The sequence below is a fragment of the Platichthys flesus genome, chromosome 11 (genome assembly GCF_949316205.1).
Source record: "Platichthys flesus chromosome 11, fPlaFle2.1, whole genome shotgun sequence".
Lineage (NCBI taxonomy): Eukaryota > Metazoa > Chordata > Actinopteri > Pleuronectiformes > Pleuronectidae > Platichthys > Platichthys flesus.
Genome location: NC_084955.1, coordinates 2,322,771 through 2,348,347, shown reverse-complemented (window position 1 = coordinate 2,348,347; position 25,577 = coordinate 2,322,771). Strand labels below are relative to the sequence as shown.

Sequence of the window (25,577 nt, the reverse complement as noted above, 5' to 3'; positions counted from 1 at the left end):
CTTGTTTCCACTGTAACCTGTGGATGAGATGAGTAGACAGAGCAGTGATGGGACAGAGGATGGAGAGTTGAGGGGGGAAAAAAACAGATAAAGAGCACAAATGAAAGCAAGTAGTGTGTGGAAAAAAAGATAAACTGAATGGTGAGGAACAGACTGGGAGGGGGGGGCTCAGTATCTCTGGGTAGAGCTTGTTCACCCGCAGAGCTAGCCGAGGTGCGCCTGAGCAGCCTGACTCTGTGATTGGTGGAGCGCAATGCAGCTCTCTCCCCTCCCCCCTCCCTGAAAAAGAGGTGCAGCAGAAACGTCAGCACCAGACAGCATAAGACTCAGCAGCTGAAGCCACATTTCTCCGAAGCTCGCTGTAAGATGCAGTCTCCAGAGCAACTAGGGACGAACTAGATCTGAACACAGACCTGATCTCCTGCAGCGTAGCAGCATCCTCTGCTAGGAATCTATAAAATTCAATCAGTTTAGAATTTTAAGTCAAATTTGGCTTTTAGATCTTCATCTACAAGCTGACGTCTAGTGGATTCAATTCACCGCATTGAGAAAATCGGCTGCGGGTCATCATGGGCAGGCAGGGGCATGATACCGCTGCTCCGGCTCCAGGGATGCGCATCCAACGCTCCCAGAGCAAGATGAGCCTTTCAGCATCGTTTGAAGCGCTGGCCGTCTATTTCCCCTGCATGAACTCCTTCGATGAGGAGGACGGAGGTAAGATGAGGACTGGTGAAATGTCCCAGCCTCGGCCCATGGCTGGAGGCAGCAGTGCTGGTTTAACTGAGGGATGGCAGTGAGGGGGGAGATGCAGAGCTGTTGATTGTGCAGGGACTTGAAATATGTTAGTTTAATAAGGATGGCAGCACAGTTCAGTGTGGATCATGTGAAGCTTGAGCTGTGTGACACTGAGACTGAAGCTGATTTGTTGTGAAAGAGCAGTAGTGCTTCTGTTTTTGTTATTGTTGCGAGTGATATTGTTCTGTTACATGCTACTTGTGTTTGTCTAACCAATCTGTTAAATGCCCTTGATGGGTTTAAAATATGACACTTTACATGGCAAGAACAATCATTTTGAAACTGCAATGTATTATTGTTTTGTACTTTAATGTAGTGTTAATTTATCTTACGAACACAACATTGTTGTCACTTGGCCAGTGGCGAAGATGAATCACTTCTTATTGTATAAGGGTGCCTTTACAAAAAAAGAGTTCACGGATTTGCAGAGTAGAAGATTTTATATCTTTATCTATCTGCATATTTTCCCCCAAGCACACCACCTTTAAATTAGAAACAACCTCAAGCTCTCTTGTACTCACACTTCTTGTGTTGGCAGCCGAGCAACTCCACCAGACTCTTGTCATTGTCTTGTCCTGTCTGGCAGAGCTGATTGGGGGCATGACCCTTTTCTGGCATTCAGCCAGTTTGGCCAACTTATAGTCGACTGCTGCTTTAGGCTCCCAGTGGTGATGATGGCTCTTGGTCTCTTAGTCTCTGACACATACCTCATCTCCCAGTACTTTAGATTCAGGGTCTTTGTCGATAAAGTACATATGTGTGTGATATATGTGGGCAGATTTTTTTCAGATTTCCGGCTTTTAATTCAAAAACAATATCATGGTCTGTTCATGGTCTATTACAGTGTCTTTGATCATAAGCTGTTATTTTCATGAGATTCATTGATATTATAATAACAGGGCTGCATATAAGTGACTTAAATCGTCAGCTTGTGTCAAGTTATGAGCATACTTGTCATGAATTCAGCCACAAAGCCGGAAAAGTAGTGTATTACCTTGAAAACTGTGGGTTTTCAGTGTTCATTGATAACGTCTGACTCGCCACTGATGAGCTGGGTTCTGCTGCAGACGCAAGAGACAACCTCTGTGGCTGCTTCTCCTATTGTTATGTGTGAACAGCCGGAAGAGGAGGCGGAGGATAGCTGAATAGCTGAGATTTCATGGCTGAAAAGGCTTCATGTCTGTTTATGCCCGTGTGAGATAGGACACAGGATCACCTCTCATCTTCTCAGCACCTCCCCTGACAAGACGAGCAGGGAGAGTGAAGACAGCAGGCGATAAGAGAGGGCCCTTGATGATCCTGGAGTATTATTGATGTAGTCCTAACATGATTCATTCACTCAAACAGGGAATTAAAGGTTATATATTATGAGATCTGAGAATCAGCTGATTGTTCATCTTTACTTTTTACATGAAGCTTGAACTGAAGGATGACCTTGGGGCAACTCAGTGTTATTAATTTATTCTGGCTTTTCAATAATTACCTGACATCTGGGAAATAACCTGATGCCCTCATTTTGCATTAATTTGATTACAGATGTCAAATACAAAATGTCTTAGCTGTAATAGATGCAATAGTAGTAGTAATGATTGGATAATTACTCCTTTGCTTGCTCTGTGGTCATGCACATCATTTTATGTTTTTAAACTTGTAATCGTCTCAGCTACTAAAACACCTATTCAGTGGAGCTTAATGGACTAATTTGAAATGAACTATCTAGAACACACTGAACCAGTCTGGAGTTTTTGAGCAAACCTGCATTTGCATCTTTGTGAGAACTTGCTCGATCCTCAGAGTGAAGACTGCATTTTTTAACTCCTTCTTCATTGGAATATAAAAAAGTGATGCTGCCTGTTGTGTTGTGTGTATGCTTATCACAGATGTGTGTGGACTAGTGAGGCATTCATATTATACTTCTTTGTGGTATTTTCTGCCAAAGGCTCATAGCCACATTGTCCATGAGGCTGGGTGGAGGGGAGCAGCCACAGGGCTACAGGGGGAAGTCAGCTGTAATGAATGTGGACTCACCATGGTTCCTACAGGACCCAGGTAGACAGTCGGTAGTACTGACCCGAGGAGGTCTGTACAGATGCACAAAGACCCACAGTCTTTAGAGCTTGTTGAGTTAGTGACCTTGTTTGACTGTCGCGTTGAAATGATCCTTCCCAGAATAAACAATCATCGCTTCTTAGTGCAGGATGAATTGGAATTCAGATTGTCCCTGGTGTTTTGTCTTCCCTGTCAAATGATTGAGGCGGCTTGGCCCAAAAAAATTCGGTGACCGCAGCTCGATGCATGAGTCACAAGGGGATTCAATGTCATGCATTGACAGTCTATATCCCTTTTTCTCCCCCTCCCTCCCTCTTTGTTTGCATGTGTCAATCTGTTCGAAGAAGCAGGAGGTAAGAAGTTGCGCAGCACTATACAGAGGAGTACAGAGACGGGCCTGGCGGTGGAGATGAGGAGCAGAATGACTCGGCAGGCCAGCCGGGAGTCCACTGACGGCAGCATGAACAGCTACAGCTCCGAGGGAAAGTAAGGAGCTTGGCACTCTGAGGACAATATAAATGCAGCTACTCACTGGGAGCACATACACAATATGTCTTTGCTTTGTCTGATCCTCCTGACATGTAATAAGCTGCAGCCACCTGCTAGCCCTAAAGCATTGTCTTTAATATACATGCAAAGACTCTATCTCTGTGGTAATCATGTGTGTGTTCCTCCGTTTCAGTCTCATCTTCCCTGGTGTGCGGCTTTCCTCAGAAGCCCAGTTCAGTGACTTCCTTGATGGCCTGGGTCCCGCCCAGCTGGTTGGACGTCAAACATTGGCCACTCCACCTATGGGTGAGAACACAAATATCTTTATTTCACTGATTTTACTTGATAGCTTGTCAATCCTTGGCATCTCTTTGAACTTCAATCTGTAAATGCTAGTGGGGTGTTGTGTTCCCTTATGTACTGTATATTGTTTATTCATTGTACTTGTTGTCCAGGTGACATCCAGATCGGTATGGTGGATAAGAAAGGAGCACTGGAGGTGGAGGTCATCAGAGCCCGTGGCCTTGTGGGAAAACCAGGTTCCAAGTCACTGCCAGGTAATTTAAGCTCTGACAATATGATGAGTCCAGGCAATATTAATCATCAAGAATAATGGCCAATACAAGTGGTGACACTTCCTCTCCTCTCAGCACCGTATGTAAAGGTCTACCTTTTGGAAAACGGAGTCTGCATAGCCAAAAAGAAAACAAAAGTAGCAAGAAAAACCTTGGATCCTCTTTACCAGCAGCCACTGCCGTTTGAGGAGAGTCCAGGAGGGAAGGTTTTACAGGTAAGAGAACTATTTCTTCATAAATTGAGGTCTTACAGAAATTAAATCGGAAACTCAGAGTCAATTAAAAATAACAAACTATTTTCAAGATGTCTGAACTTTGCGTAAAACTGAGTTTTTTTTGCTGTGTTGTTCGTGCAGGTCATCGTATGGGGGGACTATGGACGTATGGACCATAAATCATTCATGGGAGCAGTTCAGATACTGTTAGATGAGCTGGACCTGTCCAACATGGTGATTGGCTGGTTCAAGCTCTTTCCTCCTTCCTCACTGGTGGACCCTACTCTGGCCCCACTGACAAGAAGAGCTTCCCAATCCTCACTGGACAGTTTCTCTCGATCATAGCAGCGTGTGGACTGATAGCGTTGTTGTAGCAGCCGGTGTTGCGATGGCAGGTCACACCCCCCTAGTTACACTGCATGCTTGATGTTGTGTCTTCTGAGCCTGTTTCTAGGGGTGCAAACGTGATCCTGTGTTTTGAGCAAAAGCGTTGCGCACATTGTGCACTTGGCGAAGCGTGTTGCAAACGCCTGGTGGCCGGGATTGCCAGGTGTTGTTGTTAATGTTTGGAGGAAGCTGGAATGAACTCCTTAGCACGAGGAATCTGTCAGTTCCAGGTTTTCATCCAATTCGAAGCCATGGGGGTCAGTACTGGGAACCTCTAAATGAGTTCTACAGAAGCCCTTTTCGAATGAAAAATAAAAGTTGTGCTTTTAATTTTATTTCTTTCCTTTTTTTTTTTTTTTTTCTTTAAATGTCTATGTAATTGTATCTGAAGGGGTGATAGTATTTCTAATCAGATGCTTGGTCACGCCACGCCAACAGACCTAGCTGTGTAGATGGAGTTGTGGAGACCACTTTGGGTGAGGTGTGTCCCAGCTTAAATCCACACTCCCAAACTCGAAAGAAATGCTTGACATACTCAAGGTTTATGTACTGAATCAAACTGTACTTGTAAATCACCAGAAAGACAGTAAATCAGAGGCAATATTAAAGTGGCTACCATCAACACTCCAGAATATACAGTAACAACCCAAACCCCATGAAAAGATGTACAATCTACCATCATACTTTCTCTGTTGATATATTGTATGAAAATTAAATGAGAAAAAATATTTTTTCCCTTTTTAGTTCATTTGCATGGACACAAATTTAGCTGAATAAAAAAAAGAAAAATTATTTTCTTGAGGCTGCAACTTGCAAAAAAGATGAAAAATAAATAAAACAGATCAGCCATTTTCAACAATTTATATTATTTTTAAAGATAAATTTCACTAGTGCATGGTTTTCAAGGGGAGTGAATGCAACATCGTGACAAAAAAATGACATTGTTTATCATTCTTTAGACCATTCGTTAGTCTGTGTTTTACAGACATACAGATAAGGGAAACTTAAAGGAAACTTTTGGAGTTATTTAACAGAAAATGTTTATGTGACAAAAAGTGATAATGAAAATAAATGTAAATTATTTATTTCATTGTAAAAAGGCTCAGGCCTTATAAAGATAAACATAATGTGCAAATTGTACATGTTTCTCTTTTTCTTCCTTGTCCCAGGGTACCTCTCATTGTACTATTCATTGCTACCATTGTTCAGTCCCCTGATATTGTCCAGATTTTAGGACTGTTGGTTATTTTACAGTTCTGTATTGTTTCAGTATGTATTTTATTTTGGATTTGATTTGTTTAACAAGCATGTTGAAAAGGATTTTCTGCAACATGGCTTGGGCACACCTTACAGTAACTCAGCATGTTTTGATAAAGATGATATTTGGAATTTTTGCAGTTTCTTGTACAGTGCATGTCAACTTCATTACTTTTCTCCCTCACCTTAAATTGAATTCTACAGCAAATTAGTTATTGGTCTTCCACGGCCAATTATTGAAGTTTTAACAAAAACATTCCACCCCCAAGGTCATATTTTCTTTCAGGTTTTTGAGAAAAAAAGTGACAAGGAAAATATTTTATATTTAATGGAGGTTGATGAAACAGTTGTGATTGCAAGTGTATTTTATTTCAGTATTGTTGACGAACATGCAAAAATATTCTCTATTGGTACAGCAGGAGGTCAATACCTAATCAAGAGGCAGAAAACATGCAAGAGATGTGTGTTGCTGTGGTTTAATTTTACAGGCACTGTATGTGAAGAAGAGCTAAACACAAGTTCAAATAACAAGGGATATTGCCACAGAAAATATTTTGTTTTTCTTGTTTTAATGAAAATGAAATTGATTTACTATATTTTTGTTAGTTTTATTTAAAAGCCAAGACCAGTTTATTTTTTATTTACTATTTTTAGTAATTAAAATACTTCTCATGTTTGGGAAGTATACAAATCTTATAGTTGCAGTATGTCTGAATGAAATTGAATTGAGGCATTATTCCTTTTCCACATGACGATGATGTGTTTTAATGTCCAACAAAACCTTGTTGCTCTAACAGGCTACAGTATATATTTTCATTTCAATTTCCATTGTACATACCTTTAGATGTCAGACTGTGAATAAACAAGCTATCATGAATAGATTACTCTTTTGGAACAGGAAGAATGCCTCATGTGATGACAAAGACATATGTTATTTATCCTTTTGAATGCCTTTTCATTTTTTCTTTTTTGGTGCAATGTGTTAATGCCAAGGCTATGTCTTGGTTAAGTATGGTTGAGTACAGAGATTTATGTAAGTTATTTTTCAAATTAAAAATAAAAAAATGATATTACACTGATGCACAGCGTTGGGTGATAAGATGAACACACACAAAACAATATGCTCTCAGGGAAAATAAATAGGTAAACAAGCAAGTTAGGAGGTTATCAGAAGACATATTTAGAACTAGAAAAACTCAATGAACCAGAAGACTTTACTTTAGTCCGTAAAATGTGTTAAGCTACAAAAATGCTGGTTACCACATTACCAGTTACCAAGTCATTATCTTTTCTTAAAAAAACATGGGTGCATCCTAGTTAAACCGTGGTCATGCTGAAAGTCTATTACATCTAAGTCTAGACCTTGACTACAACCTATGGTTCAAACAACACTAGCCTGTTGCTAATTAGCAGGTAGAGGGGGACAGGACCCATGCAGCTGACTATGGGCGTTAGCTGAGGCACACTTTGGACAGGACACCAGCGTATCGTAGGGTGAACATATATATTTATATATATATATATATATTTAAACATTGGTGTATATATATGGTTTAAACATGGTTTAAACATTAACAGTAAATCTACAGTTATGGTAGTATCTCATGTCATATGGCACAAAAGTGCTTCAAGCTAAATGCTAATGATGATCACAATTATTGTGGGGCGATGATGAAGAAGATGTTACTTGTGACAATGGTAAAACGCTCATGTTAATTCAGTGTTATTGAAGTGGTCCCACATCATAACATACGTTATCGCAAGATTATCTTACATATAAGTCCAGACCTTAAAAATGATGGCAATCGTTAACTGGAAGAAACCTCGAACAAGACCAGACTCATCATGGATGATGGTCATCTGCCACGATTGGTTTGGGTGAAAAGAGAAAATGGGAAAGAGAGGAAAGGTGGGAGGAGAACAGAGACTTTATGTGACTGGTTGTGTCATAATAAAGTGACACAACCAGTCACTTTATTATGACTGGTTGTTATAATGAAAAGGATATTAATAGATGTTATGATGTTATTAATGATAGCAGCTCCAATTCATTCATTCACCAACAATTGTAAATCTTAAAACCAACTTACGCAGTTTTTATAAAGATACAATTTTTTATGTGGGAGTTGTTCTCAGGTAAGAACACAATCTATGCACTCTCAAGAGCTAAAAGGTTGGATTAAATGAAACTTTGATGTGATCATGGTTCTAATGGCACAGTGCTACAGATGAAAACTCAGGATAAACCAAAGTGATTATATCATCATCATTACAGTGACCTTATGTAATGGCAAGTTATCCAAAAGTTCTTGGGATATGGACCAAAGTCAAAGATCAAACTGAATAATCATTTCTAAGTTGAAAATACAACTCACTTCAAAAGTAGCTTTTCATGGTAAAGCTGCTGACGTCAAGACTATGTCATCAATCTCTAAAAGGATTTCCCCTTTTCAAAGTAATACATTCTTTTATTTAAAAGCAGCTGTCTTTCCAAGTAAACCTTGACAAGAGTGACTCAGCTCAATTACTTATTATTCAAATTATGGATTACAAATATTCCACCTCTTTTGCACATCCCCGTATTTCTTTATGCTCGGTCGGCCTGTAGCAGCCTAACAATCACACAGTGTCTCACACAGCCTCATACTTACCTCTTTGTACTTCTCCATTTGGTTGAAAATAGGGATGACTGCGAAATGACTAATGACTGTGGTTTGTTTTCCTCTTTTGGACGTATATAAGGCATTTGCAGACCACATTCACAAGACTACATACCCTGATGTACAACAGGTTCGTACTTGTATTTAACTGAAATGTTGTTGTTTTACACGCTGTGTCATTGAACCCTTTCTTTCTTTAAACCTACCCTTCTTTGTTTTTCAGGGTCCAGGGTTTGGTCATCACACAGTGTCTCCTTAAATATCCAAGATGCTTCTCTTATGGGTAACAATAAAACAGAGTCTTGCAGATTTTGGTTTTCTGGTTGTGGATGTTTTCACAGCTGGTAAAAGGGAGAGCTTTCAAAGAACTCTCATCCTCCTCCTGACCTGCAGCTCCTCCAGCCTGCTGCTCAACACCCTGCTTTTCCTCTACCTTCTCTACACCCTGGACTATGACAAAGCAGTGGCTGGAGGGATTGCAGGCTGCTTTGGAGCATTGCTTACCGGCGCTCTCTTCTTATCAAAGAGAATAAGATGCTTAGGGACTCTCTTTGTGATCTCTATTTTCATGAAGAAGAGTCGGAGCTTGCTGCTTACTGCTGGGACCAGTTTGGTAGTTCTCCAAAACATCCGCAGCACCTTGGAAAACCTCACAGGCCTCCTCAGGAGCATGATTTGCAACCTCAAGGCAAAGAAGTCTGCCATCACAGCCCCTTTCAGTAACTATGTCAATATGTTGAAGTGGATAGGAAACATGCTGAAAGGGATTACAGACCTGGGAGTTGTGAACTTTGACTCCAAGCTGAAGGTTTCACCAAGACTGGAATCAGAAAAATTCCGTGAGAAACTAAGTGAAGCGGAGCATCAGCTGAATGAGACCGTGAAATTTGCACAGTCCCTGGTGAAAACAGTGTCCTCTGTGGCCGACAGGATATTTCCTGCCGTCAGCTTCCTCGTGCTCATGATGTTCATAGCCTTGCACATAAGAAAATACCGTATTGACATGAAATATCAAAACAGGTATATCGGCGGCAGATTTGTCAGTTTTGACGAGAAGCAGAAGGCCGAAGGAAAGCCCCACCTCCTCCCCCTCACACCAGAGGAGGGGAAGCTGTACACAGCTATCCTCTCCGCCCGGCCCACCGCCAGGGAGAGGAAAGCTGTTCTCAAGTTTGGTGCTTCAATTGTTTTCCATTTTGTGACTTGGGTCATATTTATAACTGTGGATGCTTTATTGTACTTCTTTGTGGATATTATAACAACAAAGTTATCTGAGCTGGAACCCTTCAATGTCCCCCTGTTGATGAGCATCAAAGTAAGTATGTCTGGGAAATTGTTTTACGAACTACAATCATTTCAGTCACGTAGCCATGGTTTACTGATTCTTCATTGTTTCAGGGGATTGCGACATTAATTGGTTTACCCCTTAGTGAGGAGAGTCATCAAAAAGACTTCTCCTTCTCTGTGACCTTGTTCGAGAAGAAGTGCCTTCCTAAACCCAAGCTGCTGCTCTATAACTCCATATTTCCACTGGCTGTCATTCTGCTTGTCCTGCTCATTATGGCCCTGGTGGCTGCCAAAGTGACCCAGCTCAGGCTGATGGTCTGTGAGCGATTCTTCTCCACCGCTGCGGAGGAGAGAGTGGCGTACCTTCACGCAGAGATCCTGCGGAAGAGATTGAAAAGGAGGAAGGATAAAAACAACTCTAGCCTCAGATCACTAATTATTAAGGTTTGCATTGCTAACTATAAAAAACCGAAGGGATGAAAATATGTTTTTTAATCCTGGATTTTTCTTTTCTTCTGTGATCAGCCTCGTTTCTGGTGCCCGCTGCTCTTTCGACCCAAACAGAATCCACAAAGTGTCGTGTGAGGACATCAGGATACTACAGCCCTGCTCATGGCTCTGGGGATGGAAATGTTATTGTTTTGGACAGGTGGACCGAAGGCCACTGGATGGACACATTTTATTCTGAAACAATTCTAATGACTTTGTGATAGTCTGCCTTTTCCTCCCTGTACCACCATGAGGATGACGTTTCGTTTTTCGATATAAATAACTCTACAAGTTGGGTGGATGGACATGAAAAGTGGCACAGGCTCCATTCATGGTGTCCAAAAATGAATCTGGCCTTTTGTAGACCAACAGCAGGAGGTCAGTGTTTTCTCTTATCCACTGTGCAATGTTGATTTGTTGCCTCATATTATTAACTTGTATTTGCATGTCATGAACTTAACAGAGGGAGGTATATGAAATAATATATTCACTGTTATAGTCATATTGTAATTGAGTGTACAGCACTTCAACTTCATTATTCTTTACTATATTACACAACAGGTAAACCTGACAACTGACACTAAAAGGAACCATGAAGAGCCACGTAGAAATGTCATGACATGAGACATTTCATACATATTACAGTATGTCCATTATATAACAGACAATACTCTATGACCTACCCCAAACTGTGATTATAATCCTCAACAGTTTGTATATTACACCTTGACATTAGATGTCACATTATTACAGCAAACAAAATAAAAAGATGTAAAATATTGTAAATATCTCACATTTTTAGAATTTAAAATTAAATATGGATTCAGTGGATCTTATAATTTGTCAACTAGTCCATTAATTTAAGACAGCTTCTAATAATCTAAAATACAGAGTGAGGATTTTGTCTTTTCCCCCCTTCAGAGAGTAGAGGAGCAATATTTGCTTACATAACCACAGACAGACGTCCCCCTGTGTGCAGTGAACCACAATGTCCTTTTTCCAATTACCTGCTGCTAAGTGCTATTGTTTTCACACAGCACAGGCAAGAGAAGTGATGGGTGTTTTTTAAGTTGAACGGTTTATTTTTTCTTTCTTTAAAAACAGCTTCATTATGGGTTGGTAAATAATTTATAAATGGTATTAATAGTTTATAAATCAACTATATATCAATAATAATAGCGTTAGGTAACTCTATTTATGCTATTTGTTTTTTTTTACCTCTGAGACCTTTTCAGTTGTTAGTTTTTTGTGAGCATGTCCACTCATCAAGTTTTTCGTTCATTGCCACTTATTTTAGTTATTGCTTCCTCTTCCTCTTGCTTCCACTTCCTCTTACTTCCTTTTCCACTGTTCATTTTCCATCAGTGGTTATTGCCATTGGTTTGAATTATGCACTATTATGCAAAAAAAAGTCTTGCTCGCTTGATTTTGATCCTTTTGTCTGGTGTTCGTCTTCGTCCATGGTTGATTATTGTGAAGAATTTATAAATAAGAAAATTATAAAATTATTTATCATTGCATATGGAATATTTGAACATAGACGTTGTATGCTTGGACTGGTGTTATTTTTGTTTCCACAATTACACTGTATGAGTTTAGAATATGAGTGATATTATTTACATGAGAATCCACGTACAAGAAAACTTGAAGTTGACGGCTTCGAATGCATTACCTATAATTGACTGGTTTAAATCCAGTGGGGCAAAATTCTTGACCGTAAATTCCAATACCGCCAGCCCCACATCATCACTTCCACTGACAGGGACGAGAGGAAGTGGTACAGCTCAAGGATGAGTAGGCCTTCTGTGACTCACACGCCGCCACTGACCCGTGTTACAACCTGATAAGCTCACATTATGTCTCAGCTGGCCCTGTGGCATAATACCACGCCAGCACGCCAGGCCAATAGGAAGCTGCCTCATGACGCTCGGCGACAGTCGCAGACCTTTTTTCACCAGGAAGGGAACGAGTGCAGCCCATACATGGACAAGGACGGAGTGCATGTGATAATGTGTGATGCGGCTGAATATGAAAATAAAGAGTCAATCTGGGTCAACAAAGCAAACCTCACTACTTCCACGTATGTCAGTGCATTGGAAATGAATATTTCATCCGAGCATCTTTTGGGTGAGAAACATCAGTCCTTTTCGCCATGGCACCAAAAAACATTTTAGAAAAACCTGAAAAATTGGAAATTAAACTTTTTTTTATTACACAATTATATTAATAAAATAATTTGCATAATATAAAAGTGACAACAATCCTCTTATAATCGCCTCTGCTAACCTGTGCATTGAGCAGAGATGACCTGGAAGCCTCACAGGGTTGAGTAAATATAACAAAGGTATTATCTGCCAACAGTACATCGACCTGAGTAGTGTGAAAAGACCCCAAAGCTTAGCAGCACACACTGATTGAAATGACTGGGTAGAATTGCAGAATTATATGAAAACATGTCACATGGTAAAACCACTCACACAAGTTTGTCACAGACAGTGTCAGTCGTTTTGGATTTGACAGCTTCTGGGTTGTACTGGAGACACACAGCTGGAGCTCAGCAGCTTTCATTCTCTAGTTAAGCTGTTCATAGAGAAATGACTTTGCCTTCGTAGGGTTTCCTGATCACAGCTGCAGGTTTCCCCACCTGCAGGTCAGATACAAAAGAAAGGTTAAGTGAGCTTTGTGAGGAGTTCTTCATCAGGTCCAGGCTGATTCCGACTTAAGTAAACGTTAAATGTGCACCTCCCAAAGATTTTTATTTTCCTGCATTTAATTTTTATCCTCTTATCTTCCTTCTGTCCTACTAACCAGAAGGTCGGCAGTTCGATCCCCATCACCCTCACTCTGCATGCCTTAAGCCTGAAACATGCTTCTGCGTTTTCACGGGCCCGTAAGCGTAAGAGCAGTTCCGGGTCCCTTACGTGCTTATGTATCCCTCCTTACGTGCTGACGGGTGTCGACCCCCTTTTCTAAAATTTACGGCAAAGCTCCGCAAGCTCACTCAGCCCGCAAGGCTGTGATTGGTCTGCGCTACATCCCTTCTGGAGCTGCATTCCCGGTTTCATGCCCCATAATACCGGCAGAAATCACGGAAGATTTAGAAGAACGAATATGGACCAAATAGAAGAGCACTTGGCAGAAGATATCCGATAGTATGATCACTTGTATAACCTGTCACTGACTGGCGAATTTGTCTGCCAGAAAAAGGCTACAAGGAGCCGCAGTGGCTATGTAAATAAACAATCGACGAAGAAGAAAGAAGGCGTCTCTAAGGTCGTCTTCGACAAAAAGCATTACTCCGCCTAGTGTTCTGGCGCGGAATTGCTTTGTAAGACGCGCAACGGTTGGGGAAGCATGAATGAAAACGAGTCTTGCGCCACAGCGGCGTGAAAAGACGCAGACGCAGTCGCAGAAGCATGTTTCAGGCTTAGTCCTTGCGCCAGATACTAATCCCAAATAGCCCCTAACAGCTCTGCGGGCAGTGTGTGAGTGATGTGTGACAGGAAAAGTGCTCCACATGGATAACAGAAGTGTGGGAGAAAGAAAAACCTGTTCTGTAAAGAGCTTTGAGTAGTAGAAAACTAGAAAAGTGCTTTATGATTACAGACCATTTACTCTACTATAACCATGTACAGTATTAAAGTACCCAGTAAATATAGATTCGGTTTCAGAGCTGTATACTTTATGGATGGCCACCTACCACAGGCACATTGATGCAGGTAAGATTTCTCCCAGGCCTCTGATGGTCAAGCTGACTGACAGATGGTCAGTGTGTTTGTGTGGAAGAGAGTGATAGACTGGGACCCCGAGCAAGAGGGTTTTTTTATGCCATTTGGTTTTAAATTAAAAAATATGCACATGCAGCACTCTCAAGGGGAGGACTGAGAGGGGATGACAGAACTGGCAGTTTTTTTAATCATTCTGGTTTAAAGGGAACGCCCCCCCCCCCTTCAACATATTACAAATCGTTTAGTGTCTATAAAATACTGGGAAACACTCTCATTTGTCTCCTTACTTTGATTTAGATCATGAAACTTTTGTGAAATCTGTTTCTATGTTCTTCAGTGTGTGTCTCTTTAAGAAAATAATATGGATTCTAGCTGATTTACTAAATACATACATGGATAGATATTGCATGCTCTTTATACTAAATATTGTTTTCTAAAGTCACACCCTTAATACAACATCTGAAAGCGTACTCTGTGCACCAGGTAGAGTGGAGCACATGGGAAAGGAGACTAGGTCACATTTTAACAAGTGGGGTGTTAATTCTGAGGACTGAAATGTGTTGTGTGGAACTAACCTGCTCTCTTTGCTTGATTCTTTTGTAAACAAACTCGGAGAAGGGTTTCCTGTGGATGAATCTGCCGTGTCCTGGTGACACCTTCAGCTGCCCCTCCTCATAGACCACTTTTCCTCGAGAGATGGTGACGACGGGGACACCGTGACACTCCATGCCCTCGAAGATGTTGTAGTCCACGGCCTGGTGGTGGGTCTTGGCTGAGATTATCCTACAAGGGCACAACCACATGTTTGCAAACACTTATGTTCCTGTTCACATGATGCCAGTGTGATATATATGTGAGGTAATCTCAACATGATTTATACCACAAAACACAAGCCCACAACGAAGTCACAACTGCATTGTGTTCCAATCTGAAACAGACTGAATCAGACCAAGAAGAACCTATACATCAAGTTATTGCGGCTCACTTACTGTGCAGCAACAGGCGCAGTAGTGTATTATTTATTTAACTTTTGCTCATGTAATGCTCTCTTCTCTAAGAAGCTTACTAAGCTTCTTTTAGTCAATGAAAGTGACACCTCTACATTTTCAGTGCTGCTGATTATCCTGTGTGCTGGCACAGTCAGCAGCAGGGCATTGTTTTTACCCCTCTGCCTCAGTGTGTGTATATTTGTGTCAATGTGTAGAGATTTAAAAAAAGGAGGAATAAAGGGGGAGAGCCACCGAGGGGTCGCGGAGCGAATGTGAGATCTAATTAGCATATGAATCGGAGTGAAGTGAAGGGGAGAGCGTGGCCTAGGGGATAGAGCGGGTGCTCTGCAACAAGAAGGTTGCCGGTTCGAATCCCACTCTATCCCATCTGCATGCCTAAGTGTCCTTGGCAAGATACTGAACCCCTAGATGGCCCCTCATAAAATGATGAGTGTTCTAAAAAATGTAAGTCGCTTTGGATAAAAGCGTCAGCTAAATGACATGTAATGTAATGTAATGAAGCCGCTGGTGAGAGCTTCTCCCGATACACCATTGGAGTAAACCACAGACCCTTGAAACGAAAAGTCACTCGTGATTGGCTGGTAGATCTGCTACTATTGGTCACCCTGTGTCATTGCACAGTGTTTGATTTTTAGGATAGTGTTCATGGGCTATTCAGACTGAAGAGGTGGGTTTTCACTCCTATCAAGAGAAACAGACTTACTGAACCTCATTGTTTGGATTATAATAAAATGTTGAAATAAAGTGCACTGTTTCTAACTTTTTTCATAGCATTGACCTTTGCTCATGGTATACAATGCAAATCATTATAACACACTTATTACTTAAGGGGAATAATTTACAATTTCAGGTTTTTATATTTATTTTAAGTCTGGTGTGCTTACGCCAGATAGTTAAGTTGATACCTTTTAGAAAAAGGTGTTACCTGAGGGAAACAATCCTGATTTGCATTCGTAAAGCTCAGAGCATTGTCAGTTGCATTTGAAAGCCTCCCCTAGGCTTAGGAGCAGGGGGGTCACCTCCCAACATTCCCAGGCTTGGTAAACTGCCAGAAACTGAAACCCTGCATCAATTCCTGTCAGTTTTCTGTGCTGCCTGCAGATTTCTGTGAACAGCCGTTAACCAAAAAACTCGCCCAAAATTTTCTGCGACACTTACTGACACAAACTCTTCCTTAATGCAGTGAACGTCATTACTGAGCTCCTGGTTAAGTTGGGTAGACAGACGGGAATTCTAGTTTGGTTAAGGTTAGGGATGAGGGTTTAGTTTGGCTGTCCACAATGATTGAATGTAGTCTCCTCACGATGATACTTGCCCAGACTCAACAGGGCATGGACCGATTTTTACCAAACTTGGTGAGAACATTACTTAGGAGGGTATCTCCAGATGATTATCTTTTGGAACTGATCGGTCAAGGGGGCAATGGACAACACACGCACAAGAAAGCTATGCCATGGAGCTTTAAAGGAGAAAGTCAACCTGCTTGAAACAGCAGAGTCAGCTCAAGGAGGAGCTCAAACGAGAAGAGTTCATCAGAAAACTGACACACCAAAGCTCACATCGACTGCCTGGCTGAAGAGCAGAGAGGCACAGTTGAGGGCAATGTGTGAAACCATGGATGGGCAAGAGGTGGATCAGATCTGCTTCCAGACAACCAGCTACAATATAAATATAGTTGTAAATATTGTCAAGTCATTTGCTGCCTTCGAGGACAAGCATATTTCTAGGTTGAAAGAGCAAGGTGAGAACATCACTTTAAACTAATAGCCTTAAAGGGCCCATATTTTACACCTTTCTGGGATTTAGTTTGAGGTATTGGGAACACTTAGATGATATATCAGTGGTTTAAAGTCAAAAAACAGCTGGAATGTGTATTTCCAAGTCCTCTCTTCTGCCTCTCTCTGGTGTTCCAGACAGAACAGGCTGTTTTCGCCTGCCTCATTAATTATTTATGAGCCCCTCCTCTGATTGGCTGACTGCATTTAGAGTGACACGTGACCAGGACTATCACTGGTTTTCCTGGCGCATTGACACTCTGTGGTAAACATAGTTGAATGTCCTATTGTTATGTTAGCAGCCATAGAAGACCAGTCATATATTCACAGTCGGTTACAAAAGGCTGTTTCTGAATGGTAAGTAACGCCGTCCTCATGTTTGTTCAATTTTAGAAGGACAGTCGGCCAATGTAGGACCACTACTGGAGTTAAAGAACGGAATAACGTCTACATCCCTCCTCGCTGCAGTGTTTCTTCAATGTTGTTTGTTGTGGTTAGCCTGTGGTAGCTAACAAGCAGCTAGATCAGCAACATGTCTGCTTGGTGTGGAGGAGGGGTGGTGGGTAATAATGAGAATGCCCTCTCTGCCATTGCCTCAGTGCTTATGTCTCAAATAAAAGCATGTACAACTGCGAACCACTGTTAAAGCAGTTTGACCACAACTTGTGGGAAATATAGGAATCTATATATAAGAAAAATTCTATCACAATGTTTGATCGTAAAAGGATCGAAAGCTTTACACAGTACTTGATGAAATGTCAAATAGAAATCATTCTTGAGTGGGGAACAGAGAAATAAATTTGACTCAACCAGATGAAACCCTGAATAGCTTTTTTTTGCCTTCTTCTCCTCCATTCAAGTACACACATTTCCTGCTGTTGATTTGTGAAGCCAGACACTGTGCACTGAGATCTGTCCTCATTATTCAAGTATACTCAATAACACAAGACAGAGACACAAGGCAACTGACTGAGCTTCCTCTGCATTTCTGGTTATGCAACTGTTTGTGGCCCCTGGTCCCGGATGTTATGAGGCGACACTTGCACTGAGGGCAATTAATTGCACAGTTTCACAGATGAATTCACGGCTGCAGTAATCAAACACGAGACGCTCTCATGCTTGAACGGCATTGTAACATCTGCACCCACGCACACGTGGTAATAGCGGAACAAACATAAACAATCGCACACAGAGGTGATGTCCAGGGAGGAGCTTGAGGAGCTTTAAGCTGTAAACTCATCTACATCCTGAACTGTCAAAGTCTCAGGCCTCACACAAGCTTCTCCTGTGATACCAGTGAATTCATTTACAGCAAATTACACCATGATGTACTGTGTTCTTCTCTAATTCACATCGGCGGTTATCGACTTCCTGAGGGGCTCAGCCCAGATTCTCCAGCACTCAGAGCAGAGCATTCTGCGTTATATAAGTCTGAGTGTGCTACAGTATGCAAGCTACTGGAATACAAACTGTCCCCTGTACCTGCATCTGCCCATGTGCTCCACAGTGCAGCATACTGTCCACCACTCTGGGACTTTAGGAAGAAAATAAGAAAATGCAAAGAAACAATGACGTGAGCAGATATGATATCCTGGAACTGTTACTGAAATAGCTTTAATACTCTGTGTTCAGTAGTATGAAAATTAGTGAAATATTCGTCATCTTTAAGATCCTCACCATGAGCATTGGACATTGTCCCACTGATGCTGTGTGCACCTAGCTTATGTAAGTGTATTTAAAATCCTTCCCCCTCAAAACAACGTAATCAAACATGGACAATAACCGGTCTTTATTTAGCTGACGTATGAACGTGTAAACTGTATCAGACTTTAATTTGCAGCTTTAGATGACACATCACAGACGTCACCTTACACGCAGATGGGTGTGTGTGTGTGTTTGTATGTGTAATGAAGTGGTGCAAAGTGAAAGATGCATTTCTTCTCTTTCTAGCTGCCAGTATAGACTGCATGATTTACTGCTGAGCTCAAAAGCCTCTTCTTATTTAAATGAATTCTTGACATGCTTTAAAGTATCCCCAGTAGAGCAGCAGCAGTATCTGCATCTACAGCACTGGTAGACACATCAGACTTAATGTGAATGGATTAGCATTCACGATGTGCATCGCAGTCATATACATATTAAAGTGTACACACACACACACACACACACACACACACACACACACACACACACACACACACACACACACACACACACACACACACACACACACACACACACACACACACACACACACACACACACACACACACACACACACACACACACACACAGTCTAGTGGCTTTTTTTTCCCCAGCTGTATTTTAAAGGCTTACTCCCAGTAGGCTGAATGGCTGGAGTCAGGGTCCTCACCTTGTCAGCTTAGGGTCCCATATAACCACATCAGCATCTGAGTTCTTGGCGATTCGGCCTTTCTGCGGGTAGAAGTTGAAGATTTTTGCTGCGTTGGTGCTGGTGACGGCAACAAATCGATTCTCGTCCATTTTGCCACTGTGCTGAGGAAAAGAAATACACAAAGCACCCAGTTTGAGTATGGGGTGGGGGGTGGGGGGGGGGAGCACAGTGAAGAATTAGCAGACGAGGGGTAAACGCTTAACAGAGCAGCGAGCAACTCATTTCTGCCCAAAATGTGTGATTTGCAAGCTCTGTTGCAAGTGGTAAATCTTTTCCCATGGCCTTGGGGTGGCCGGGCTAAAACACTGTCCTCACAACAATGGTAAGAAAACGCTATATCGACAGCTGCAGCCTGCAAGAGTTTTCCGGCTTTTTCTTTTTGTATTGTAGAAAAACTTTTAATTTATTTCAGCTGACAAAAAAACGTTTTTTAAAAGGGTAAATACATTCTCAGTCAGACACTCTGTGATTTTTATATTCATGACACAGAAATGTAAAATGGCCTCTGCTCACTGTTGTCCCATACATGATGAGTAAGCAGCCATTTATGTGAGTCACAGTGTGAATTATCAAGCTAATGTAAGACATAAAAACAGGGCTTTGTAAAACAAATTGTAAAACATAATTATTATTATATTATTGCAAACTCTGTAATACAGGAAGCTTCATAATGGCTCTACAAAACGGCAACTACAGCTAAGATGTATTTTACTCAGACTTATATCCCAGTAAAGAGCAGTGTCTGATAAAGACCAGATAGAGATTATGATTGGGACGTACCACTCCTTTCTCCCAGATGACGGACATCCTGTCCTCCACGCCGTTTACGCCGTTAGGGATCTTGGTGAAGTCGTCTTTTCCCAGGGCCTTTTGGCACACAGAGAAGGTGCAGTTGTCTGTTCCCGTCACACTGAGATCATCACTAGAATGATGAGATATAAACGTGTGAAAAACAAATGGCAATTGCATAACAGAGTTATTCTTGAATCTCAGATTATATATACAAATATACAAAATACACATAAAAACTGTACTAATTCGAGTTTGATTTTCACATTTTCAGTATTTCATAATGTAACTCTCTTACGTAAAAATTGCTGATATGGTTTTCTACAAATGTGCGTCCTGCTGCTCTTTCAGTTGCACTTACTTGGCCAGCAGGTCCATGAGGTACCCAGGAGTGCTGGGGTCAGGTCTAAGTGGAGGACCCATGACGAAGCCAGCAGCATGGGACCACTCCTTGTGCCAGTAGTTGGTGCCATCTGTACCCAGCCCTGCTGCAATGGGCTCCCCGAACACCACACGACCTCAAGAGAGATATAGAAAAATAAAAATATAAAAAACAACACCGGGGCAAGTTGTAATTTTTCTAGTAGTGTTTTAAAGTTGTTCCACTATAGACAAGGATTCAAAGTGGGAGGGAACAACATCTACATTGTAACCATAAAAAAGCAATTACATTAAAAATTTTATTGGCACACTGCGGGTCCAACATATGAAATATGAAACAACATTTAAACTTACTGCATATGTCTTATTTGGATCTGCACAAAATTGCACACACTCATAAATATATAAACATGCATGATTCTTTCATCAAGATCCATGAATAATTCTCTGAGAAATCAAACATAATGTTGAACAGTCTCACAATATTATAGAAACTGATTTAAAACAAATTCCTGTGTCTGCCTCTTAATCCAAATCCACACCGAACTGTAAAGGGTTCTTTCCACCAAGTGTCATGGTAATCTGTTTTATAGCTTCTGCGTTATCCAGTTAACTAACAGACAAACAAATAAACAAACGCAGACGTCAACCTAACTGCCTTGGCGGAGATAATCAGGAACAACTGTGAAATACATGTGACCATCCTATCGTCTCTTACACTAGTTGTCCCTTAGTGAAACAGCAGGTGGAAGCAAACTCCCACTCACCATCTCTGCGTGCATTAGACACCACCTTGGCAGCAGATTTGCTCATGACATGGACCACATAGAGCGGGCAGTTGACAGCGTGAGCTATGGTGATGGCTCTCTGGGTGGCCTCAGCCTCCACCTCCTCTGGCCGACACAGCTCATGGCCCTCGGGCCCCGTAATGCCCAGGGCCAGCATCTTCTTAGCCCCCTGTCGGGCCCCAGAGGAGACGACAAGGGAGGATAAAGGTTAAATGTTATGAAAGCAAAGCACATAACAGGTTGTGTCCAAGCAGAGGGGAAACAGACAGGTACAGAGTTTGTAATGGCTGTGGTTAAAAAACATTATATCCACAGATATACTGTGTTTATGGTGAAAAGCCTATTTAAAAAGTTTCTACAAAGATTAACAGCCCACACACATACTTAATAAACCTTAACCCTGTTTCCCTGTTCCCATCCCTGTTTGTTTGGGGGATTTTACCCGCCGAAGTGTTAAAGGGTAAAAAAATTGTTGATTATAATATAAGTTTATATAACAAGTTTCCAGCTCTATTGTTATTTTTTTTCAGGAATTAACGACACCCTAATTTTAGAGCCTTTCATAGGGTTCCCCCATGATACAATTTTTTGGTTTTATGAGATGTTGTATCGGGGGAAATTGCTGCTGTAACTAATTGTACGTTAGCGTTCTAGGGTTAAACACACTTCCCAGGGAGTATCATGTGTTCCCCACTATAAGAACCACAAGTTGCTTTCCTGGCATTTGCTACTCCCTAGTGGTGATTTGTTGCCATGACATTTAAATAAAAAAACAAAAACACAATAAGCGATACAAGGCTTTTTCAGGGCAGACATTTTGACTCTCATACTGTTGCAAGAAAGGCCCACAATTTAGGATGGGGCACTTAATCAGAGGTACACAATTTCCATGTGCTTTTGCAAATGATAGAGGAGAAAAAATCTGTGTTAAAAAAATTCGTCCAATTCATTGCGAACTGTCAGGATTCGCAATGATTTTATTGGGACCTAAATCTGTTCATACAGTCACATTATGGGTACTTGTCCCCATATTTTAAAATCATTACATTTTGAGGCACTTTTTAAGGTTAGGTTCAGGGAAGTAGTAACTATTGTTCAGGTAAGAGTAATTCTCCAGAAAATGTAAGTCAATATCATGCTATGAAGAGACGACTGTGTGTGTGTGTGTGTGTGTGTGCATGTGTGTGTGTGTGTAATGTATTCAATTTGGTGTGGGGGGGTTCTAAGATTACATTTTAAGCAGTTTGGTGTAACTGTCCACGATGAGAAAAATAAACACTGTTTCTATCATATTTCTCATTAAACTAATAATCCCTGATGTCGTTTTTAAAATGTGCTGTTAACAATGTTATTCTTTCACACTTCCTAAACACAACATCACATGTGCTCATACTGACCTCTGCGATCAGATCTCCATTCTCAGCATGAACCTGAGCTATAGCTCCAATCTCCTTACACTGAGAGAAGGCCGCATAAAGCTCGGAGTCATCCAGCATGAAAACGTCTTTATAGGCCATAAACATCTTGAAGGAGTTCACTCCTTTCTCTTTGGCCAGAGTCTCCATTTCTTTCTTGACCTGAGGGTGAGACAAGTTCGGAGAAATACAAGGCAGAATTTCTCTGATTAAACGTGATTCTCATTTCTCCCTTTGAGAAAAAGGATCACGTCTGCATGGTGCCGTTTATGATACAGATTTCAGACATAATGCATTGCCAATAGAAATTTGTTTTTGTCAACAACTATTTGCACCTTTTCACTCCACCATGTGACAGCGACATGCAGTGAATAGTCGCAGCACACTTTGAGGTCAGCTGTCTGCCGCCAGCAGTCATAGGCCTCCAGCAGAGACCTGCCCTTGTGGGGGATGACAAAGTCCACGATCATTGTGGTCCCTCCTGCAAGAGCAGCCTGGTGGAACACAAATATTAGCCGAGAAGTTAAAGACTAACTGCTGCAGTTAAATTGACACAATCCATCCTCATTCACCTTCTGTCAATTATACACAAACATGATAAAAAAACATAGCTGCAGGTTTACGTATAGAATGGAATCCTTTATAGATTAAGATCAAAGAAATGTGTGGTGGATGTGTTATTGTCTAATATTGTTTGCAAGTGTTTACAGGGATTTAATTATCAGTGACAATTGCGATCTGTTGCTTTGTTTTCACACTGGGGTAACGGGTTTGGACAGCAGAGGGGCTCCAGAAGTCTTGAAGTTAGTGAAGGTATTGAGGTTCCACCAGCTGTTTTTCTATTTATATCTGTCTAACTTGATTATCTTGAACGCACCAGGGAGCAGATATATTACACAAACCAGCTTAAAACAAACCTTGGTCCCAATATAGAAGTCATCCACTGCCTTAGTGCCCATGAACGCCAGCTCCATGTGCGTGTGCGTGTCGATGCCGCCCGGGATCACCAGTTTATCGGTGGCATCGATGACTCGCACCCCCGCTGGGATCTGGAGGTTCAGTCCAACTTCTACTATTTTCCCGTTTTCTATGTAGACGTCGCAGATGGCGGAGGCCTCCTCGTTCACCACGTTGCCCCCTCTGATCAGGATCCCGCTGGGCTCCATTGCTGCCGTGCGCCGCTGAAACTTAATAATGACAGTCTTAGGTCTGACAGTGTGGAGAGATGTGGTCTGTGTCTGTGAGGCCAATGTATGCTTCTCCGTTTTGACGGACACGGACAGATAGGACCGCCTTCTCCAACGTGGAACGCCCTCTCCGTGCCTCTCCGCGGCTCCTCGGAGAGCTTTTCGTGCAGCTCTCCTTTTTCGGCCAATGTATGCTACTCCGGTATGTGTTAGTGTGTGTGTGTTTGTGTGTGTGTGTGTGCTTGTAAGTGTGTTAGTGTGTGTGTCAGCTCCAAAGTTCACTGAGATACCACGGACCTCTCTCTGTAGTTAACTCAGTATGTGGGTTCCAGGTTGCTGACATGACTTCTACATCTGTATCTATCTGTAACTATACAACAAACTTTGGGGGATAAAATGTGGAGGAAAACTTTTATACAAAATGTATTTTTTATATTTTCTCCAGTACCGAGAGCATAACTGATAATGTTAGAGCTTATCAATAATATGTCCTATAATAATTTATCACCTAGCCTGTTTAATAATGGGTTTTAGGACCAATCCCTTGACTTGAATGGACAGAAAAACATGACCTATCTAGCACAGACCAGCTCTGTTATAGTTGTGTTATGGAGTTGACCAGTTTACCTCTCCAGATGCCTAAGAGAGTCTGAAGCCGCTGCTGTTCAGCCTCCCTCTTTATTTCTACAAACTTCAGCAGGTTTGTGGCTCCTATCGCCTAAAGGAGAAGAAGACAGCATAAACTCTGGCTCTAATGAGCAAACAGAGGCAAATACAGTAAAGCTGAGAGCAACTTAAGCAAATTAAACAAAAATAAACTACTTCTTTTTTTAATGCCAAGCATAAATTTATCCACTATCATGATTACAACTACTATATAGATATACAATACACCTACTTAGATATACAACCATTATTGGCAACTGTCAACCTTCTGGTTAGAGGATGACCACTCTAACCCCTGAGCCATAGCCACATGCAGGGCCAAGTAATAGAACTTTACTCTTGTAAGATTTCCTTATGAAAGCATGTCTAAGATAAATAAAGTTGTGTAAAGGACAGAAACCTGTCTGTCTCTGTGATTAGCCAACTTAGAGCAGCTCTCTTAATGTGGAATAATTGTTCTAGTAGTATGTGTATTTCAACCTGGTTTCAACCAGCCCTAGGTCAGCTTGAAAAGGCTCAGGGTAAAGGTGGCTTTCAATTCCTACCACAAGCTTTACAGTGCCCAACCCTACCTCCAACACACACACCTGCCCGGACATCCCCACCTCCCGGGGTCAAGAACTTAGTACTTGCTCTGCACTCTCTCACTGCTAGAAGGGACAGGCAACCCCTGCTACCGGCATGACTGTTGACTAGTAGACTGTTTTCAGTGTGCTAAAACTACGTTGTGACCAGGGCAGGTACTTGTTCACATACAAAGGCACAAGGGGTCGTATGAGGGGCAATTCAGGAGTTTAATTGCACAAGAAACTTTGCCATGCAGATGGGGAAGGCTGGGATTGGACCACCGACCTTCTGGTAAGAGAACGACCACTCTACCCCGTCAGCCACAGCCAGAAAGTGACCTGCATTTACACTGTCATGTTTACTTTTACCCGCTGATTTGTTGCTGCAAAAGAAATCCTGCTGTGCAAGAGGAACCTCAGGTTTTCACTGAGGAGCCAATGGTGCACAGCTACCATCTGTGAGATCACAACTAATTGCCTCTAAATCAGAATCTCACCCTAACATAACAATACTGTATCACTACGGAACTTCAATTGGCTTCAGTTACTTGATTTGAAAACCACATGTATCTCCACGACTGAATCACTGCTGAACTGTCAATTGCCAAAAACAAAGGGTTACACTATGCTCCAGCTTCCTCCCACAGTCCAAA

The 25,577-nt window shown here is 41.6% G+C and overlaps 3 protein-coding genes across 3 annotated transcripts in view; 2 read left to right on the top strand and 1 right to left on the bottom strand.

Annotated features, from left to right (window-relative positions):
* The window catches only part of rims2a (regulating synaptic membrane exocytosis 2a), an 87,823-nt gene extending 80,986 nt beyond the window's left edge, over positions 1-6,837 (top strand). The window contains exons 20-24 of the mRNA XM_062398913.1: positions 3,189-3,330; positions 3,527-3,639; positions 3,789-3,890; positions 3,984-4,123; positions 4,265-6,837. Of these exons, the coding sequence (XP_062254897.1) occupies positions 3,189-3,330; positions 3,527-3,639; positions 3,789-3,890; positions 3,984-4,123; positions 4,265-4,468 (701 nt within the window). The 3' untranslated portion in view covers positions 4,469-6,837. The remainder of the gene's footprint in view (positions 1-3,188; positions 3,331-3,526; positions 3,640-3,788; positions 3,891-3,983; positions 4,124-4,264) is intronic.
* Positions 6,838-8,692: 1,855 nt separating this feature from the next.
* On the top strand, positions 8,693-10,733 carry LOC133964872 (dendritic cell-specific transmembrane protein). The gene is made up of 3 exons (XM_062399174.1): positions 8,693-9,742; positions 9,826-10,158; positions 10,240-10,733. Exons 1-3 carry the CDS (start codon positions 8,696-8,698, stop codon positions 10,297-10,299), a joined length of 1,440 nt encoding a protein of 479 aa, XP_062255158.1. The 5' UTR covers positions 8,693-8,695; the 3' UTR covers positions 10,300-10,733.
* Positions 10,734-12,391: 1,658 nt separating this feature from the next.
* dpys (dihydropyrimidinase) lies at positions 12,392-23,832 on the bottom strand. Its single transcript, XM_062399173.1, has 9 exons — positions 23,423-23,832; positions 22,841-22,999; positions 22,488-22,667; positions 21,070-21,259; positions 20,283-20,439; positions 19,913-20,054; positions 19,091-19,233; positions 14,507-14,714; positions 12,392-12,847 (listed from the first exon to the last, which is right to left on the bottom strand). Exons 1-9 carry the CDS (start codon positions 23,669-23,671, stop codon positions 12,788-12,790), a joined length of 1,488 nt encoding a protein of 495 aa, XP_062255157.1. The 5' UTR covers positions 23,672-23,832; the 3' UTR covers positions 12,392-12,787.
* Positions 23,833-25,577: the final 1,745 nt, after the last annotated feature.

Coding starts and splice junctions, on each gene's coding strand:
- dpys (XM_062399173.1), bottom strand. CDS start 23,671: ATGGAGCCCAGCGGGATCCTGATCAGAGGGGGCAACGTGGTGAACGAG. Junction 21,260..22,487: donor ATGGAGATCTGATCGCAGAG/GTCAGTATGAGC, acceptor GGGGCCCGACAG/GGGGCTAAGAAGATGCTGGC. Junction 20,440..21,069: donor GTCTAATGCACGCAGAGATG/GTGAGTGGGAGT, acceptor ATCTCTCTTGAG/GTCGTGTGGTGTTCGGGGAG.
- LOC133964872 (XM_062399174.1), top strand. CDS start 8,696: ATGCTTCTCTTATGGGTAACAATAAAACAGAGTCTTGCAGATTTTGGT. Junction 9,743..9,825: donor CCCTGTTGATGAGCATCAAA/GTAAGTATGTCT, acceptor TCATTGTTTCAG/GGGATTGCGACATTAATTGG. Junction 10,159..10,239: donor TCAGATCACTAATTATTAAG/GTTTGCATTGCT, acceptor TTCTGTGATCAG/CCTCGTTTCTGGTGCCCGCT.